Source organism: Mobula birostris, chromosome 8 (genome assembly GCF_030028105.1).
Source record: "Mobula birostris isolate sMobBir1 chromosome 8, sMobBir1.hap1, whole genome shotgun sequence".
NCBI classification, from domain to species: Eukaryota; Metazoa; Chordata; class Chondrichthyes; order Myliobatiformes; family Myliobatidae; genus Mobula; species Mobula birostris.
In genome coordinates, this window is record NC_092377.1 from 163,178,349 (window position 1) to 163,198,776 (window position 20,428).

General features: G+C 43.6%; 1 protein-coding gene across 7 annotated transcripts in view; it reads right to left on the minus strand.

The window, feature by feature from the left end:
- The window catches only part of LOC140201903 (zinc finger MIZ domain-containing protein 1-like), a 231,349-nt gene that overhangs the window by 53,672 nt on the left and 157,249 nt on the right, over nt 1-20,428 (minus strand). For all 7 annotated transcript variants that reach the window (XM_072266685.1, XM_072266684.1, XM_072266682.1 and 4 more), the window contains 2 exons: nt 13,106-13,304; nt 1,706-1,978 (listed from right to left, as the gene is read on the minus strand). In XM_072266685.1, the coding sequence (XP_072122786.1) occupies nt 1,706-1,978; nt 13,106-13,304 (472 nt within the window). The remainder of the gene's footprint in view (nt 1-1,705; nt 1,979-13,105; nt 13,305-20,428) is intronic.

The window sequence follows — 20,428 nt, forward strand, 5'->3', positions numbered from 1 at the left end:
GTGGAATACACTGCCTGAGTCAGTGGTGGAGGCAGATACACTAGTGAAATTTAAGAGACTACGAGACAGGTATATGGGAGAATTTAAGGTAGGGGGTTATAAGGGAGGCAGGGTTTGAGGGTCAGCACAACAATGTGGGCCAAAGGGCCTGTACTGTGCTGTACTATTCTATTCTATTCTATTCAACTCTGGGATGTTGATGGGCTTCCTTGCATGAGCTGCTTGCTTCAGGTCCTTCCACAACATTCCTATAGGATTAAGGTCAGGACTTTTGACTTGGCCATTCCAAAACACAATTTTTTTTTCTTTTTAAACCATTCTGTTGTTGATTTACTCTTGTCTTTCGGATCTTTCTCTTGTTGCATTATTCAACTTCTATTAAGCTTCAGGTGACGGACTACTACTCTGACATCTTGTAAAATGTCTTGATAAAATTTTGGATTAATTATTCCCTCAACAGATGCAAGCTGTCCAGGACCTGAGGCAGCAAAGCAGTCCCAAACCATGTTCCTTCCACCACGCTTTACAGTAGGGATGAGGTTTTCGTGTTGGTGTGCAATGCCCTTTTTCCTCCAAACGTAGCAATATGCATTTCAGCCAAAAAATTCAACTTTTATCTCATCTGTCCGCAGAACATTGTCCCAGAAGCATTGTAGAACATTCAGGTGGTCGTTTGCAAACCTGAGACGTACAGCAATGTTTTTTTTGGAGAGTAGTGGTTTCCTTCGTGGTGTCCTTCCATGAACACCATTCTTGTTCAGTGTTTTTCTTAGAGTGAACACATGAACAGAGACTTTAGCAAGTTCTTGAGATTTCTGCAGGCCTTTTGCTGTTACGCTTGGGTTCTTTTTCACCTCTTCTTCACAACAGCATTGAGTTTCCTCCATTTGTAGACAATTTCTCTTACCGCAGACTGATGAACGCTCAGGTCTTGAGAAATGTTTTTGTAGCCTTTTCCAACTTCATGCATCTCCGTAATTCTTCTTCTAAGGTTCCCTGAAAGTTGTTTTGATCGAGGCATGGTGCACATAAACAGATCTTTCTTGAGAAGAGTAGGCTCTGTCAGTAACCTGACTTTGTGTGGCTTTTGTTAATATATAGGGTAGGGCACCTCTACAACACACACCTCCAATCTCATCTCATTGTTTGGAACAGCTGACTCCAAAATAGCTTTCGTAGAAGGCATTACCTCAGAGGTTCACATACTTTTTCCAATAAATACATGTAATATATTGGATCATCTTTCTCAATGAATAAATGAACAAATATAATTTTTTTTTTACATGTTATTTATTTAATTGGGTTCTCTTTATCTAGTTTTAGGACTTGTGTGAAGATCTGATCACATGTTTGGTCATATTTATGCAGAAATAGAGAAAATTCTACAGGGTTCACAAACTTTCTAGCACCACTACGTACTTTGGAAATAAATTTACTTTGAACTTTGAACAGAAAGGGCATGACAAGCCCCTTCACCAGAGGGGTTGCCCCTCTCTGAACACCCTATACAGTACATCACCTTTCACGCCATTTGCCACTTGTTCTTATTCAGTGCTTTCGTAAGATAAAATATTACCAGTGAAACTACAGCAGCTCGGAATGTTTGGGCAGATATTCCCGACATACAGAATCAATTAATAAATGCGTAGTGTGTTTGCAAAGCAGACAAAATGGTGAGTACAGCAGGAAAGAAAGACCCAATTACCTCACTGACATACGGCCTCTTCACTCCCTGCCCAGGCATCTGTTGGGCTGGTCGTGGTCCTGCGTATCCATGCTGTGGCATTCGCTGGCTCTGCGCACCGAACATGGGGTTGATGCCAGGTGGCCTCGAGTGGTTCATAGACATGTGTGATATGCTCGAAGGTCCCATTGTGCTGGCCATCCCTCCCGTGGTCATTCCAGTGGAGATCTGCGGTGAACCACGAGGGCCAGAGTGACTCATGTATTGGCTGTTGTAGGACTGAGCAGCACTTATCTGTCAAACAAAATCAGATACAACATCCTGTAATGGTTCTGTTACATCCCTGTGAATTGTGTGCAATTCTGGTCACCTACCAACAGGAAGGATATCAGGAAGATTGAAAGAGTACAATAAAAGGGGCTTGCAAGCCTGAGTCTTAGGGAAAGGCCATATTGGACTTTATTCCCTGGAATGTAGGAGAATGAAGGGAGATTTGATTGATGTATATAAAATTACTAGGATTATAGATAGGGTAAATGCAAGCAGGCTTTTTCCACTGAGGTCCGGTTAGACTATAACTGGAGATCACAGGTTAAAGGTGAAAGGTGAAATGTTTAAAGAGAACATGAGGGGGGAACTTCTTCACTCAGAGGATGGTTATGTGTGGAACAAGTTACCAGTGGAAGTGGCGGATGCGAGTTCAAATGCAACATTTAAGAGAAGCTTGGATAAGTACACGGATGGGAGTGGTATGGAGGGCTATGATTCACGCTCAGGTCAATGGGTCTAGGCAGAGTATCAGTTTGGCACGGACAAGGATGTGCCGAAGAGCCTCTTTCTGTGCTGTAGTGTCCTGCGACTCTATGCTTCCAAGCTAGATAAGGGAAGTGCCCCCTTGTCATAAGCTAGTTATCACCACAGGGCAGCAGAGGGACCAAAGAGTACAAGATGACAGTTCACTGAAAGTGGAGTCACACATACACAGAGTGAAGAAGATATATATCACGTTCGTCTTCATCAGCTAGGGTACCAAGTACAAGAACAACACACAAGATGCTGGAGGAACTCAATGGATTAGGCAGCATCTATGGAGAGAAATGGACAGTCAATGTTTCAGATTGAGACCCTTTACCTGGAGAAGTCTGGATGAAGGATCTCAGCCTAAAACTTTAAGTACCCATTTCCCTCCTTAGATATTGCCTGACCTGCTCAGTTCCTCCAGCATCTTCTATGTTAATCCTACATTCCAGCATCTGCAATCTAAGGGAGTACAAGAATTGGAATGTCACATTAGGTAGAATACATTGGTGGGATGACACTTAACCAGAAAATACAGGAGCAGCATTAGGCTATTTGGCCCATTGACCCTGTTCTACCATGGCTGATTTATTATCCCTCGCAACCCCATTCTCCTGACTTCTCCCCGTAACCTTTGATGCGCTTACTAATCAAAGACCTATCAACCTTCATTTTAAATATACCCAATGACTTGGGCTCCATAGCCACCTGGTAGAGAAATTTCTCCTCACCTCCATTCTATTGTGTGCAGTTCTGGTCATCTAGCTATAGAAAGGATTATTTAAGCTAGGAAGGGTACAGAAAAGATTCACAAGGATGTTACCAGGACTAGAGGTCATGAGTTATAAAGAGAGGCTGGATAAGCTGGTAATTTTCATTTAGGTTAGTATCACTAGGGCATGCCCTCTTCTCACTGCTACCATCAAGGAGGTGGTAGAGGAGCTTTTAGACAATGTTTGAGGAACAGCTTCTTCCCTCTAACATCAGATTTCTAAATGGACAATGAATCCATCTACACTTCTTCACTATGTTTTTCTCTTTTTTTTAAATCTGTCTTTGCATTGCTTATTCAATTTTATACCTGTATCTTATATTATATATATAATTGTTTTTTATACTTATGCATTGCAATGTGCTGCTGCCACAAAACAACAGATTTCACAAAATACGCCAGTGATATCAGATCTGACTCCTATTCTGGTTCCAGTAGTTTTATTCTCCTTATAGGAAGCTGAGGTATATAAAATCATGAGGGGCAGAGAAGGGGTGAATCATTACAGTCTTAACCCCCAGGGTAGGGGAGTAAAACTGCAGGGCCTGCAAGGTGAAGAGCATGAAATTTAAAGTGGACCAGAAGAACATTCTTTTCACACAGGTGTGGACAAGCTGCCAGAGGATGTAGTAGAGAAGGGTACAATTACAACATTTCAAAGAGGTACATGGTTAGAAAAGATTTAGAGAGATAAGGGCCAAATGTAGGGAATGGAATGAGCTCAGGTAGGCAACTTGGTCAGAATGGATGAATTATTTTTTAAGATTAGCTTTATTCCTCACATTAAAACATCCAGTAAAATAGGTAACTTGTGTCAACGACCAGTACAGTCCAAGGATCCTGCTGGGGGCAGCCCACAAGTGTCACCCAGCTTCTGGTGCCAACATAGCCTTCCTACTACTTACTAACCCATCATCTTGGGACAGCGGAGGGGAAAACGGAGCACCCGACATAAACGCACATGATCACAGGGAGAACATACAAACTCCTTACAGGCATCAGAACTGAACCCATATCATCTGCACTGTAAAGCGTTGCACTAACCGCTACACTACCATGCTACTCTTGCCTATTTCCATATTTCTACCAATGGACGCAGGCTTTCAAAAATCAGCTGAGATTGCCTTTCATCATAACTGCTGAAGACTGGTAGACAAGTACAGCACTGTGCAAGTCTCAGGCACATATTTATATAGCTAGGGTGTCTGAGACTTTTGCACAGTACTGTAGTAATTTTATGTACAGCACTGTACTGCTGCAAAAAAAAAAAACAAATTTCATGACATATGTGAGTGCTGAATGACATATGTGAGTGATGATAAACCTGATTCTGATCTGGGTCTCTATTGTGGACTGAGAGTGAAAAGAGGGCAGGGAGAGGGGAATCATGGTTGGGAAAAGGGGAAGGAGGAAGCAGGAAGCACTGGAGAGACATTCTGTAATGAACAATAAACCAATTGTTTGGAATCAAATAACCTTGCCTGGTGTCTCAGGGATGGGTGTGTCTGTACCCGCATCACCTCCGCCCCCAGGCTCTCCTTCTTTGCTACCTGTCGCACCCCACCTCCCCACGGCGCTCCACCCTCGCCACTGCATGTTGACAAATGCAGTACTGTGCAAAAGATTTAGGCACCCTAGCTACGGATACGTGTCTAAGACTTATGCACAGTACTGTATTTTGTTGGACAATAGCAAAGAAAGATCATAATTCTTTCCATAATCAAAAAGCATAGAGACCATAAGACATAGGAGCAGAATTAGGCCATTCAGCCCATCAAGTCTGCTCCGCCATTTAATCATGGCTGATCCCAGATCCCATTCTACCCCATACACCTGCCCTCTCACCATATCCCTTGATGCCCCAAACAGTCAGGAATCTTTCAAATTCTGCTCTGAATGTACCCATGGACTTGGCCTCCGCCGCAATCTGTGGCAGAGTGTTCCGCAGATTCAGCACACTTTGGCTAAAAAAATTCCTCCTTGCTTCTGTTCTAAAAGGTCATCCCTCAGTTTTGAAGCTGTGCCCTCTAGTTCTGGATACCCCCACCAGAGAAAACACCCTCTCCACATCCACCCTATCTAGTCCTTTCAACATTCAGTAGATTTCAATGAAATCCCCATGTATTCTTCTAAATTCCAGTGAGTACAGGCCTAAAGCTGCCAAATGCTCCTCATGTGTTAAACCCTTCACTCCTAAAATCATCCTCCTGAACGTCATCTGGACTCTCTCCAATGACAATACATCCCTTCAGAGATAAGGGGTCCAAACCTGTTGACAATATTCCAAGTGCAGCCTGACAGGTGTCTTATAGAGCTTCAGCATTATCTCCTTGCTTTTACATTCTATTCCCCTCGAAATAAGTGCCACCATTTCATTTGGCTGCTTTACCACAGACTCACTCTTTTACTCTCTGCTTGCACTACCTGTATATACAGTAGATTCCAGCTAATTGGGACACATCAGGATCAGTATGTTGGCCCAGTTAAGCGGCTGCCTCAAGTACAACATAAAACATTGAACTCAGTAATCTACAGCACATTACAGGCCCCTTGGTCCACAATGCTACACCGTCCATGATGCCAACCATGTAACCTACTCTAGAAACTGCCTAGCATTACCAACCGCATAGCCCAAGCTTCATCGAAATAGTTAAAAACATATATAAAAAAACAAGCTAACATTTAACTGTGTAGCAAATTATGTATTTAAATGAAATACAGGACAAATTAGAACACTACTACCAATACTACTACGGTACTATAAAACTCTGTGTTCATTCCTAACAATTATCGACAGAGAAATTCATCCAGTTTACATTTCCGTATAAGGTAATATTTTCAGCTGGTGTCAAATCTTTTCGTAACATCTTGGCAAAGGCCTAAAATTTTTTAGTCAAAATTAAAAACAAAATTATCGAAAATCACTGCATTTTGAATCAGTGGCTGTCAGCCCACATTGACGCTATTTAAAACTGTTCGTTCTAAAAGGGGTGCAGTGCCACACAAGCAAGTGATGCTGATTACAAACTGGTGTGATTATTTGGGTGACGTGCAGTCTCTGAGAGGTGGGTGTAAGGTTTCTGCAGTGCTAAGTATGTAAGGTAGCACGCGAACGTTCATTTTCATTATGTTGATGACTGTTGGAGGTGTGGTCCATCAGACTAGTAATGATTCTTGACTGTGCATTTGTTGATCTCGACAACCAAGTCAGCTTTCTACACAGCTCACAAGCCCATATCCAGGTACCGAGGGCTTTAATCTCCGTTGTTTTTTGTATTGAGATGGACTGTTCATCTCTTTTCCTTTGTACCCTATCGGCCAAGATCTCCAGTCCATTCGTTTACTACGTGCTGTGTTATACGCCGTGGGGAACCATGGTCTTTCCACGACCATGACTGTACTTGGCAAATTTTTCTAGAGAAGTGGTTTGCCATTGCCTTTCTCTGGGCAGTGTCTTTATAAGACAGGTACCCCAGTCTTTATCAATACTCTTCAGAGATTGTCTGCCTGATGTCAGTGGTTGCATAACCAGGACTTGTGATATGCACCAGCTGCTCACACGACCATTCACCACCTGCTCCCGTGGCTTTACCTGACCCTGATCAAAGGGGGGAGGGCTGCTAAGCAGGTGACCTACAGAATCTTACACCTCCTTTGGTAGAGACATATCTCCAACCCACCACCTTTACAAATTCAGAACAGACTCTAAGAACCTGCGAAACACATGTTCTCCCACAGTAGTGATGAACTCTACAACAAGTTTACTTCTACCTGCCAGCAGCCACTTCAGCCACAATGCACCTCTATTTTATGAGGTGCAGGCGAGGTATTACAGTCTCATCTTAAAAATTCTGACCAGTTGTGATATTGTTTTCTATAGGAGCACTGTTATCTCTGTTAACTCTGGCAAGTTCCAACATTTAACATAATGAACAGGCAGTGGGATTAACTGTGTATAACAACTTGTGCACCATCTTTCTGGGTTATCAAATCAATACCTGACTCCGGAATTTAGATGCATATTCTTTGCAGACTGTTCAGACATAATGGAATACGCATCAGCTGTGCTGGTCTAAAGCACAGATGTACGAACACCAGCATACTGGAGGAGGTCAACATGAAGAGTAACTCCACCACGGTGAAGCAACACCGATGGATAGGTCATGTCATCCAGGTGGCTAACTCACGTCTCCACAAACGGGTCCTTTACTCGCAGTTGAATGAAGGTCAGTAAAGGAAACACTTCAAAGTTAACATCAAAATCAGCCTGAAGAAATTCAACATTACATCTAAAAACTGGTAAGACATTGCAGCCAACAGATAACACCTGGAGGAAATCTGTTCAAGAGGGAGCTACCCTACATGAGAGCGACCTCTGCTGTGCCGCAGAGAACAAGCGGCAGCTGTGAAGGTAGAGACTTAACAACCAAAATACCCAACCACTAACCATAGCCACCACTTATACTGCACGAGAATATGTGGATCTTGGACTGGCCTCTACAGCCACCAGAAGACCCGCCAATAGACATCATACTCAACTTGAGTGGTAGCATTAATCTTTCTGTCAATAGACTGCGAATAAGGATGGAGGTTTGTCATTCACTGGACGATCAGAATGGCTGCTTTTGAATGACATTCATTATGTGATAAAAGATAATTGTGTAGAAATTGCTAAGAATTATAAAGTATTGTATAAAAGCATTAAACTGAAGCTACTGTTACTTTTATGAAGCACTTTCACGACTACATGATGCTGAAGAAAACAATGATAATACTCCACAGACGCAAGATGGCTTTTATGCACCTGAACTCTCACTCATCATAATGCAGTGAACTTATTTAGGATTCAGAGTACAGGTAGCACTCTGCAGTTGTGAATCTACGAACTATTTTATAACTGATAAGATATTCAGTTACAGTGGTGTGCAAAAGTTTGGGCACCCCTGGTCAAAATTTCTGTTACTGTGAATAGCTAAGCGAGTAAAAGGTGACCTTATTCCAAAAGGCAGATTTCCAAAAGGAAAAGTTAAAGATGACACATTTCTTTAATACTTTAAGCAAGATTACTTTTTTATTTCCATCATTTAGTTTCAAAATAACAAAAAAGGAAAAGGGCCCAAAGCAAAAGTTTGGGCACCATGCATGGTCAGTACTTAGTAACACCCCCTATAGCAAGTATCACAGCTTGTAAATGCTTTCTGTAGCCAGCTAAGAGTGTTTCAATTCTTGTTTGGGGGATTTTCGCCCATTCTTCCATGCAAAAGGATTCTAGTTCTGTGAGATTCTTGGGCGGTCTTGCATGCACTGCTCTTTTGAGGTCTATCCACAGATTTTCGATGATGTTTAAGTCGAGGGACTGAGAGGTACATGGCAAAACCTTCAGCTTGCGCCTCTTGAGGTAGTCCATTGCGGATTTTGAGGTGTGTTTAGGATCATTATCCTGTTGTAGAAGCCATCCTCTTTTCATCTTCAGCTTTTTTACAGACAGTGTGATGTTTGCTTCCAAAATTTGCTGGTATTTAACTGAATTCATTCTTCCCTCTACCAGTGAAATGTTCCCCGTGCCACTGGCTGCAACACAAGCCCAAAGCATGATTGATCCACCCCCGTGCTTAACAGTTGGAGAAGTGCTCTTTTCATGAAATTCTGCACCCTTTTTTCTCCAAACATATCTTTGCTCATTGCAGCCAAAAAGTTCTATTTAAACTTCATCAGTCCACAGGACTTGTTTCCAAAACGCATCAGGCTTGTTTAGATGTTCCTTTGCAATCTTCTGACGCTGAATTTTGTGGTGAGCACGCAGGAAAGGTTTTCTTCTGATGACTCTTCCATGAAGGTCATATTTGTGCAGGCATCGCTGCACAGTGGACAGTGCACCACCACTCCAGAGTCTGCTAAATCATTCTGAAGGTCTTTTGCAGTCAAACGGGGGTTCTGATTTGCCTTTCTAGCAATCCTATGGGCTGTTCTCTTGGCTATCTTCTTACAGCCTTCTCCTGCTTTGTGGGCATCATTTATTTTAATTTTCAGAGTGCTAGGCAGCTGCTTAGAGGAGCCCATGGCTGCTGATTGTTGGGACAAGGTTTGAGGAGTCAGAGTATTTATAAAGCTTTGAGATTTGAATCACCTGTCCTTTCCTAATGATGACTGTGAACAAGCCATAGCCCTAACAAGCTAATTAAGGTCTGAGACCTTGGTAAAAGTTATCTGAGAGCTCAAATCTCTTGGGGTGCCCAAATTTTTGCATGGCACTCCTTTCCTATTTTTCACTCTAAAATTGTACAAAACAAAAATAACACACTAATCTTGCTTAAAATGTTGAAAAGAATGTTTCATCTTTAACTTTATGACTTTTGGAGATCAGTTCATCTTCTACTCACTTAACTATTCACAGTAACAGAACTTTTGACCGAGGTGCCCAAACTTTTGCACGCCACTGTAGAATAAAGAATATCAAACATAGAAGGTAAACGGATGTTATTTAAAATAATCTTTCAGATTATTTGCTTTTGCTATTGCTTGCACTGTGGGGGGGGGGGTTATTGCTTCAGCTGGCGCAAGTGGGGAACGGGGAAAGAACAGGGTCGAGGCTTGTGTGTGGGAGATGGGAGGAAGGAGGAGGGGCTTTGGGCTTCTGATGTTCTATCATTTACTCTAAAAGGTTCTTCTTTCATGGGTATCTCTGTGAAGAGTAAGAATTTCAGGCTGTATACTGTACATTGTCTGATATTAAATTGGCAATTTGAAAAATAACCTGATTTAATGAATTAAGATCCATTTGTTCCCCCAAAGCTTTGTTATTCAAAGCATGTTCTTGAAACTTCAGTGGCTTCTTGGAGATGGCAGGAGAATAGAGTTGAGTGGGAAATAAGGGCCCAGTTCAGCTCCCACATCTTATGGTCTTGTGACCACAAGAGTGCCCACTTCTGCTGAGCTCACCCTTGGCTACCATGAAGAAGTCCAGTAAATGGGCTCACAGTGCCCATTATTAAGTAAAGTAATTAAATTATGAATAAGGTAATTAGGCAGCATTTCAGTTATGGAATGGGAAAGTGTAGACAGGATTAAGCTCGCAAACACGAGGAATTCTGCAGATGCTGGAAATTCAAGCAACACACATCAAAGTTGCTGGTGAACGCAACAGGCCAGGCAGCATCTCTAGGAAGAGGTACAGTCGACGTTTAAGCTCATTTTGATGCATTCTATACAGAAAAATCTGTTACTGTCCACAATCCAAAGCATTCCAAAGATTCATTGCCCTCTGAGTAAAAGATCATTCTCCTCATTTCAGTCCTGATCAGCCAAGCTTCAGTCCGGAGACTACGGCCCCAGTTCTTGACTTATTAGCATATGCAAACATCTACGCTCACAGAATGTTAAATCTTGTCACCTCTTCTAATCATCAGTAAGAATAAATCCAGACTACTGAACTTTTCCTTGTAGGACAACCCTGGTTCTCTGCAATCCTTCTGGCGACTCCTGGCTCATCCTGAACATTGACAAGGAGCACTGTCACAGGTAAGACATTTACAGGAAAGGATCATCCATCCGTCATCACAGACGCCATAATCCAGGCCATGCACTCTTCGTGTCACTACCATAAGACAAGAGCTACACAAGCCTTAGACACACACCACCAGGTTCAGGAACAGTTATTACCCCTCAACCATCAGGCCCCACACCACCAGGTTCAGGAACAGTTATTACCCTACAATCATCAGGTCCCACACCACCAGGTTCAGGAACAGTTATTACCCCTCAACCATCAGGCCCCACACCACCAGGTTCAGGAACAGTTATTACCCTACAATCATCAGGTCCCACACCACCAGGTTCAGGAACAGTTATTACCCCTCAACCATCAGGCCCCACACCACCAGGTTCAGGAACAGTTATTACCCTACAACCATCAGGTCCCGCACCACCAGGTTCAGGAACAGTTATTACCCCTCAACCATCAGGTCCCACACCACCAGGTTCAGGAACAGTTATTACCCCTCAACCATCAGGCCCCACACCACCAGGTTCAGGAACAGTTATTACCCTACAACCATCAGGTCCCGCACCACCAGGTTCAGGAACAGTTATTACCCCTCAACCATCAGGTCCCACACCACCAGGTTCAGGAACAGTTATTACTCCTCAACCCATCAGGCTCCTGAAACGGTGTGGATAACGTCATTCATCTCAAATTTGAACTGTCTCCACAATCTGCAGACTCACTTTCAAAGATGCTGAAACTCACGTTCTTAGTATTATTAATTTTTAAAAAATTATTTGTACGATTTATCTTCTTTTGCACATTGGTTGATGGTCAGTCTTTGTTATGCATAATTATTCATAAATCCTACTGGGTTTCTTTACTTTCCTATGAATGCCTGCAAATAATGAATCTCAAGGTAGTATATGGCGACTTAGACGTACTTTGATTAAAAAATTACATTGAATTCTTTAGCACATTGATTGTTTGTCAATTTTTATGTATATTTTTCAATAAATTCTATTTTTTTTGTTATCTTGTAAAGGCCCGCAAGAAAATGAATCTCCAAGTATTATGTGGTGACATATAAATATTTGGATAATAAATTTACTTTGATTTTTGTTTCATACGTCCTGCAACTGTTCCAGGCTTGATTTTGAGTTCTGTTTCTCCTGCAATTGTTTACTTTTCCTCTCTCTCTCTCACTGTCCTCATTCATCTACAAGGTTAGACAGAGATAATGCCCAGGTCTCTCTCACTGTCCTCATTCATCTACAGGGTTAGACAGAGATAATGCCCAGGTCTCTCTCGCTGTCCTCATTCATCTACAGGGTTAGACAGAGATAATGCCCAGGTCTCTCTCGCTGTCCTCATTCATCTACAGGGTTAGACAGAGATAATGCCCAGGTCTCTCTCGCTGTCCTCATTCATCTACAGGGTTAGACAGAGATAATGCCCAGGTCTCTCTCGCTGTCCTCATTCATCTACAGGGTTAGACAGAGATAATGCCCAGGTCTCTCTCGCTGTCCTCATTCATCTACAGGGTTAGACAGAGATAATGCCCAGGTCTCTCTCGCTGTCCTCATTCATCTACAGGGTTAGACAGAGATAATGCCCAGGTCTCTCTCGCTGTCCTCATTCATCTACAGGGTTAGACAGAGATAATGCCCAGGTCTCTCTCGCTGTCCTCATTCATCTACAGGGTTAGACAGAGATAATAATGCCCAGGTCTCTCTCGCTGTCCCCATTCATCTACAGGGTTAGACAGAGATAATGCCCAGGTCTCTCTCGCTGTCCTCATTCATCTACAGGGTTAGACAGAGATAATGCCCAGGTCTCTCTCGCTGTCCTCATTCATCTACAGGGTTAGACAGAGATAATGCCCAGGTCTCTCTCGCTGTCCTCATTCATCTACAGGGTTAGACAGAGATAATGCCCAGGTCTCTCTCGCTGTCCCCATTCATCTACAGGGTTAGACAGAGATAATGCCCAGGTCTCTCTCGCTGTCCTCATTCATCTACAGGGTTAGACAGAGATAATGCCCAGGTCTCTCTCGCTGTCCTCATTCATCTACAGGGTTAGACAGAGATAATGCCCAGGTCTCTCTCGCTGTCCTCATTCATCTACAGGGTTAGACAGAGATAATGCCCAGGTCTCTCTCGCTGTCCTCATTCATCTACAGGGTTAGACAGAGATAATGCCCAGGTCTCTCTCGCTGTCCTCATTCATCTACAGGGTTAGACAGAGATAATGCCCAGGTCTCTCTCGCTGTCCCCATTCATCTACAGGGTTAGACAGAGATAATGCCCAGGTCTCTCTCGCTGTCCTCATTCATCTACAGGGTTAGACAGAGATAATGCCCAGCTCTTACCGGTCCATACTGGCTCATCTCGTGGTTTTGCTTCTCCTGCAGGGCAGCCACGGTGGCTGTGGCGGTGGCGGTGGCGGTGGCTGCAGCTGCAGCCACAGCAGCAGCCGCCGCAGCAGCGGCCGGCTGGGTGAAGTGCGTTGGTGGCCTGGAATGTGAAGGGATTCCCATTCCACCAGAGCCATTTGGGCCACCAGGGTAACTAAAAGCAAAGAGAAAGTGAATATTAATGGAAAGAGTGGACAAACAACCTGGACGCTTTGGAAAGGATGCTTCCTTAGACCGCCGCTGGGGATTGGCAACATTGCCGCGTGCATTCATTAATCAAAGTTTCTGATGCACAGAGAGAGCCTTGGCTGAACTTCACGATAGGTCATTATGACTGCAGTACAAGGTATTCAGTTCATGTGCTAGCCTGTAACATAGGACATTACAGCACAGCACAGGCTCTTCTGTGCCCACCTGTGTCCTTGAAACCTGTAGCCTTTCTAATCAAATCCTTTTTCCTGGCCCTTTTATTTTTAAATATTTATTCAATTCCCTTCAAGTGAATTCATGGGAAATAACTCTCATGGGGCCGAAAAGTGGATGCTGGATGCAATAAAAGTAATATTCATGAGAAATCCAACCCACAACCCCTACCTCACCAAATCTAACATAACAGACTATCTGAAGAAAAATATTTCAGAACTAATACCACCAACGTCAATTTATTGTTTTGCAGCAGCAGTACAGTGCAACACATAAAAACAAATGATTAATTACAATAAGAAATATATTATAAATATAAATTAATAAAAAATATATGAAAGCCAGGCGGTGGTGTAGTGGTATCAGCACTGGACTTTGAGGTGAGCAGTCCCAGGTTTGAACCTTGGAGGTGGTAGCAGTAGGGTTCTGAGGAAATGTTTACCGATAAGTGAAATGCAGTTTTATGGTTTGGGCTGATGTTTGATTCCAAAAGGGACTTTCCAGAGATTGATGTTACATTTAGACAGAATCCTTCCAGGTTTACCTGCAGCTTGAGTTGGTAGTAAGGAAGGCAAATGCAATGTTAACATCCCTTTTAGGAGGATTCGAATATAAAAGTAAGGAGTATAAGGCATTTAAGGCATTGCTAGACCACATTTGGAATATGGTGAGCAGTTTTCAGCCCCTATCTAAGAAAGGATGTGCTAGCATTGGATAGGGTCCAGAAGACGTTCACAAGGATGAAAGGATTAATGCATGAGGAGCGTTTGATGACTCTGGATCTGTACTCATTAGAAATTAAAATAATAAAGGGGGGGGGGAGTGTCATTGAGACCTATCGAATGATGAACCACGTAGATAGAGTGGATGTTTCTTTTCCTGGGGTGGGGGGGGGGTATCTAGGATCAGAGGGCACAGCCTCAGAAATCAAGGATGTTCATTTGAGGCAAAGATGAAGAGGAATTTCTTTAGTCAGAGGGTGGATCTGTGGAATTCATTATCACAGACGACTGAGGAGGCCAAGTCATTGGGTATATTTAAAGCAAATGTTGACAGGTTCTTGATTAGTAAGCATGTCAAAGGTTATAGGGAGAAGGAAGGAGAATGGAGTAGAGTGTAAAGACAGTAACTCAGTCACAAAGGAATGGCAGAGTAGATGCAACGGCCCAAATGGCTGAATTCTGCTTCAATGTCTTATGGTCTTATTTTTGAATGGACAATGAATCAGCCCATGAATATGACGCCTATCTCAGAGATAGGGGTTTTTACACAGAGTGGTGGGTGTGTGGAACGCCCTGCCAGGGGTGGTGGTGGAGGCAGATGCATTAGGGATATTTAAGAGTCTCTTAGATAGACACATGGACGGATGATAGAAAAACCTTACCAGCAATTTCCGGCAAGATGGCGTGAATGTGAATGCAGTAGCCTCTCAGGGCCCAACCAAAGGTGCTTTTTCTTTTGTAAAAGTTGTTCTTTACAATCCAAGGACAATTCTACTCCAAGAACATTGGGTACTGCAGGGCTGCTCCATCAGTGAGCTACTCACTGATAATTACCTGGACTGGTGTCGGCAGTGAAGCCAGTCAAGGTGTCTAAGGGGCCGGCCCCAATATTGGAGAGAGAGCTGGCTGAGGTTTTGAGGGGGCCAGTCAAGGTTGGGATGGAGAAGGAGCCAGCGGAGGTGTCAAGGGAGCCGGCCGGGATGTCAGGGGACCTGACCTGGCTGCAGACCGCTACTTAGAAGCATCGGAGTCAGTGCAATATAACTGGAAGATTGCCTTGGACATTTCACTTGCAATTGCAATACTCTCGTGGACAGTGATAATGTAAGTTGCTGCAGGCCTGTTACCCTTGTCTAGTGGTGGGACAGATGACATGGGAGCTGTGTGGCATCGGTTGCAGTGAGAACTAGGCCTCAAGCTTCGGACTTGCCTGCTGCCGCAGACCAGGTGAGAGACGCGGAAGTGATTACAGCATGGTGTCCAAGCTCATCTGGGGCCTGGCCACTCCCATCAGTGCTGCCCTCCCGTGTTTGAGCGGTGGAATGACAAGCTGGATTGTGTGCGTCTAAACATTGCCAGGAGACTGTACTATCAATTATTGAACATTGTTGCTCAGGGTTTTGGACATTTTTTTTTTGAGTGAATATGCTTCTTTGCTCACTATTTTGATTACCTTACTCACTAATTCTTGAATGCTTGCTTCTTATTTTGAATGTTTTGCACCTTGGCCCCAGAGGAACACCGTCTCGTTCAACTGTTTCTATGTATGGCTTGAATGATAATTAAACTTGATTTGATTTGAAATGGAGGGCTGTGTGGGAAGTGTTAGATTGATCTTGGAACAGATTAAAAGGACAGCACAAAATTGTGGACAACGAATTGCCACATGTATTAGCAATGTATTGCCAATGTATGAAAGGCCTGTATTGGGCTGTACCATGTTCTATGTAAATTGTCCCTATTGAGGCAGTGAACGAAGCTTTCATGAACAGCATCTCCACGATAAAACAATACCAACTCCAATAGATAGATCATGTCATCCACATACCAAATGCACGTCTCCTCAAATAGATCCTTTACTTTCAGATGAAGGTCGGTCAATAAGCCTTGGTGGCCAAAGAAATACTCAGATAATACTCGATCCCTAACCCAACCACTAACCACAGCCACCATTCACTCTGACCCACAGCTGTTCCTCTCTGTGCAGCCGGATTCGAACCTCGAGTCCTGTGCAGATGGCACTACCCCACCGGCCGGCTTCTTGCCCACACCGCTCCAGAATAAGTGGATCCCAGATCAGCCTCTACAGCCACCTGAGGACCCACCAATAGACAACCCCTTAGAAAAACAGCACACTTGGCTTGAGTGATCGCAGAGAGAGAGAATGGTGAGTGAAAGAATCAGGAGCAAATTGATGGGAAAATAACAGGAATAAAATGGCATTAGTGATTAGTGTAAAATGATTTTTTATTGTTTGGCATGGACTCAAGATTAGGAATATGAATTATAGAAATGGAAGGAGCTTTTAACAGATACTGCTTAGTATTACTCTAACTGGGCGAAGATAGTTAATGGAGGATTCAAAACTGCATTTTCTATCATTAATTCATAAAAATGTGTTTCGCTACCAAGTGACTAACTGCTGGAAATAGCGAGAGGTGGCCTTCTGTGTTTTTTTAAAATTTATGTCATAGAGAATATTTAAAATAGTATTCATTTCTTTTTCTTCAATAACTTATTACAATATCTATTCCTAAAGCTCCCTGCAAAGAACACTGGCTAACAGGTTCCATCACCATTTACAATGCTCTTGTCAGTCAAGAATTCTGAGTCAATTTAAATTCAACAGTAATTAAACTGCATGAAACAACTGGCATTAATACAACTAATAAATTTGTATTGTATTGGATTGACTGCGAGAATATGGCAAGTGAGCATGCAGCGAATCGACTGCGCGGTAAATCGATTGGCCCCTATGGGTGGAAGGTACTCTCTTCTCGGCGCAAGCTTTTGCCACCGACAGTTGGTGAGAAACTACAAGCAGTAAGGCAATTTAGAATTGGTTTCAAGCATTCGGACTTGGGAGATGCCAGAAATGGTTGAGAATGTGAATAAAAGAATTTCACTGCTTCAACAAGTTAGAAACAATGAAGAATTCAAAGGTATCAACAATCATCTTGAATGTTACAGTGAAAATGAGGATTTGGAAGGTGCAATTGTTGAAAGCATTGTATGAAGGCCATCCGTTACCTCCGCTAGGTGTCTGCGCTAATTTTGTTAATTTACAGTCAATCAAAAGAATACAGCAGTGTGATAGGAACACCAAATAAATGCCGATAAGGGGGGTGCTGTTGTTGTCTGGCGTACTGATCTCTACCTTGCCAAGGCACAGCGACAACTCGCGGATACCTCCTCTTATTTACCCCTTGATCGTGACCCCACTAAGGAGCACCAGGCCATTGTCTCCCACACCATCACCGACTTTATCCGCTCAGGGGATCTCCCATCCACTGCTTCCAACCTTATGGTTCCCACACCTCGCACTTCCCGTTTCTACCTCCTACCCAAGATCCACAAACCTGCCTGTCCAGGTAGACCCATTGTCTCAGCTTGCTCCTGCCCCACTGAACTCGTTTCTGCATACCTCGACACGGTTTTATCCCCCTTGTTCAATCCCTTCCTACCTATGTTCGTGACACTTCTTCTTTTGCTGCCTGGCCTGCTGCGTTAACCAGCAACTTTGATGTGTGCAGCAGTGTGATAGTTGTCTGTCATATCTGATGATGATAGTGAAACGTGTGTGTAAGAGATTTCATGTCCAATGGTACGAGTGCTCGTCACAAACTGGGGTCTTCCTTGATTGCAGTGGATGACCGTGACCTCTTCTCTGCTTTGTCATGTCCTCCTGTCTCTACAAAGTGTTACAGAACTGCCTTCTTGGCTGTTGGATCTCATCTGCCCAGTCCACTGGAACTGACTTTACACGCTAGGGCAGGCATGTCCCTATTTCACCGGGGTATGAGGCTCGCTGGCAACCCACACCTGGTTTAGCCTGCCTGTCAAAGTGGTGTACCCAGGTGTGGCCGCTGTTGCATGCGAACAACTACCTGGAGCCACAGGTGAGGACTGAGTGTCTGGTGGGAACCAGGTGCGAGTGAACTGCCCCAGAATGGACACGACAAGCCCTTTTCACCAGAGGTGCTACCTCTCCCTGGGTACCCCAAACATGGCAGGGTACGGTGGATGAATCCTCTGTCAATAACTACTAGGAACTAATACACAATGTTATAGTCCTGTAGTAGCATTGGCAGTGTTCTGATTTGCTGGGTATTCATTTAAATACATAATTTGTTCCACAGTTAAACGGTAGTTTGTGTTTTTATACCGTTTTTGACTATTTGCATGAAACCTTGGCTAATTGGGGCAGCCGCTTAATTGGGCCAAAAGGTGCTGGTCCTGATTGTGTCCCAATTAACCAGAATTCACTGTGAATGTGTACAGCGACTAAAGTTAATCCTCGATGATACCATATTAAACTAATCCCATCTGCCGACACATGATCCGTATCCCTCTTGTTTATTTACCTGTCTAAACGCCTCTTAAACAGATGGTCATATCTGCTTGCAATACCTACCCTGGCAGCACGTTCCTGACAGCTACTGCTCATCTGCCTTTCAGATTTCCTTTCAACTTTCCTTCGCCCACCCTGAAGCTACCTCCTCCAGCGTCTACTATTCCCACCCAGGGAAACAGACTGTTTCCCAAATCTATGCCTCCCAGCATTTTCTATACCGATCGGATCACCAGTCAGCCTCTGACCTTCCAGAGAAAACAATCCAGGTTTGCCCAATCTTCCTTACCATAATACAATGTGGTAATATAATCGTATACTGTATAAACTGTCATCACAATCAGGTTTATTATCACTGATGCAAGTCTGGTGACTGTGAGTTTGCAAAGAGGGTGTGCAGAGGATGCAGGAGGCTGTGTCATGGTTTATCCCGAGCAGCTGCATGGCAGCGGCTTCTCTGATCTATGGGCTGTTCCCAGAGACAAACTTCAAGGGCTGCTGGCAGATCATCGACTCGGTGAAAGACGCACTTTGGTTGCCAGCTCATTGAGATGTCCATGGAGGAACGCTGCCGACTGGCACATCCCAGGCTGCAGCAGTAGGTGCTGAGGGAAGCAGCGAAGCTGCGAAGCTCGCCGCAGCCACTGGAAGGGCTCAGTGGGGAAGGACCACAGTGTGGGATTCTTCTGCTACTGGAGAGGGAGGGGTCAGAAGCCCCTCAATTATTGTGGTAGTGAACCACCCCAAAGGGACACATGAAGTGCTATTGATGTGTAATAGAAGAGTACGGAAAGCATTGACTAAGCGTGTAAAGAATAAAAAAGCACTACACAGTTTATTCTTGTAAATACTTTTTATTATAAATAAAGCTTACTTTGTTAAAAAGAATGTCATGAAATGCGTTGTTCAGTCGAAGCACTAATAGAAGTTTGGATAGTACAGGTATGGTTGATAGGAGTATGGAGGGCTATGGTCCCTGTGCAGGTCGATGGGAGTAGGCAGCTTAAATGGTTCAACACAGAGTAGATGGGCTGAATAAAATAATACCACACCAAAATCCTGGTGCGTCCACCCAGTTACTGGAGACTTCCCCAGTTTCATAGCTCCAGCCTTTCTCTCACTCTGCAGAACCTCAATGAGACTTCCAATTCATTGGAGTGCTCCCTAAAACCCTCCACCATTTTCTGATCCTCATCTTTGTGGTCAAGATCTCAGCACCATGGCAGTTCAAGGTTATTGTCGTTCAACCGTGCACATGTATACAGCTGAAGGAAACATGGTTCCTCTGGGGCCGAGGTTCAATACACAGCACAGAACACAGTCACACACAGCACATTTAGTTACGACCCAGCACATATAGTCACAAAATAATATTAGCGCAAGACCCTGGCCTGAAGATTGACAGGTTGCCATGATGTGCACTGTACATGTTTGTGTAAGACAGTATAATGTTATTGACACTATTATAATAAAACAAGCAGTTGTTTAAATATGTGAAACAGCAGCAATAAAAGATGATCAATAACTGGTGCAGGATGAGAGTGTGTTGAGTTGGTGGGGGTGGGGGCAGACAGGGCATTCTGACAGGGTGTACAAGTGTGCTGGGTGGTGGCAGGGTGTTAAGAAGTTTAAGAACCTAGGGGAAAGAAGCTGTTATTCAGCCTGACAGTTCTGGTTCTTATGTTGGGATACTTTCTACCTGGCGGCAGGAGGTCAAAGAAACTGTGAGGAGACTTTGAGAGTTCTTGTGTTAATATTGTGAAACCCACACAAAATACAGTG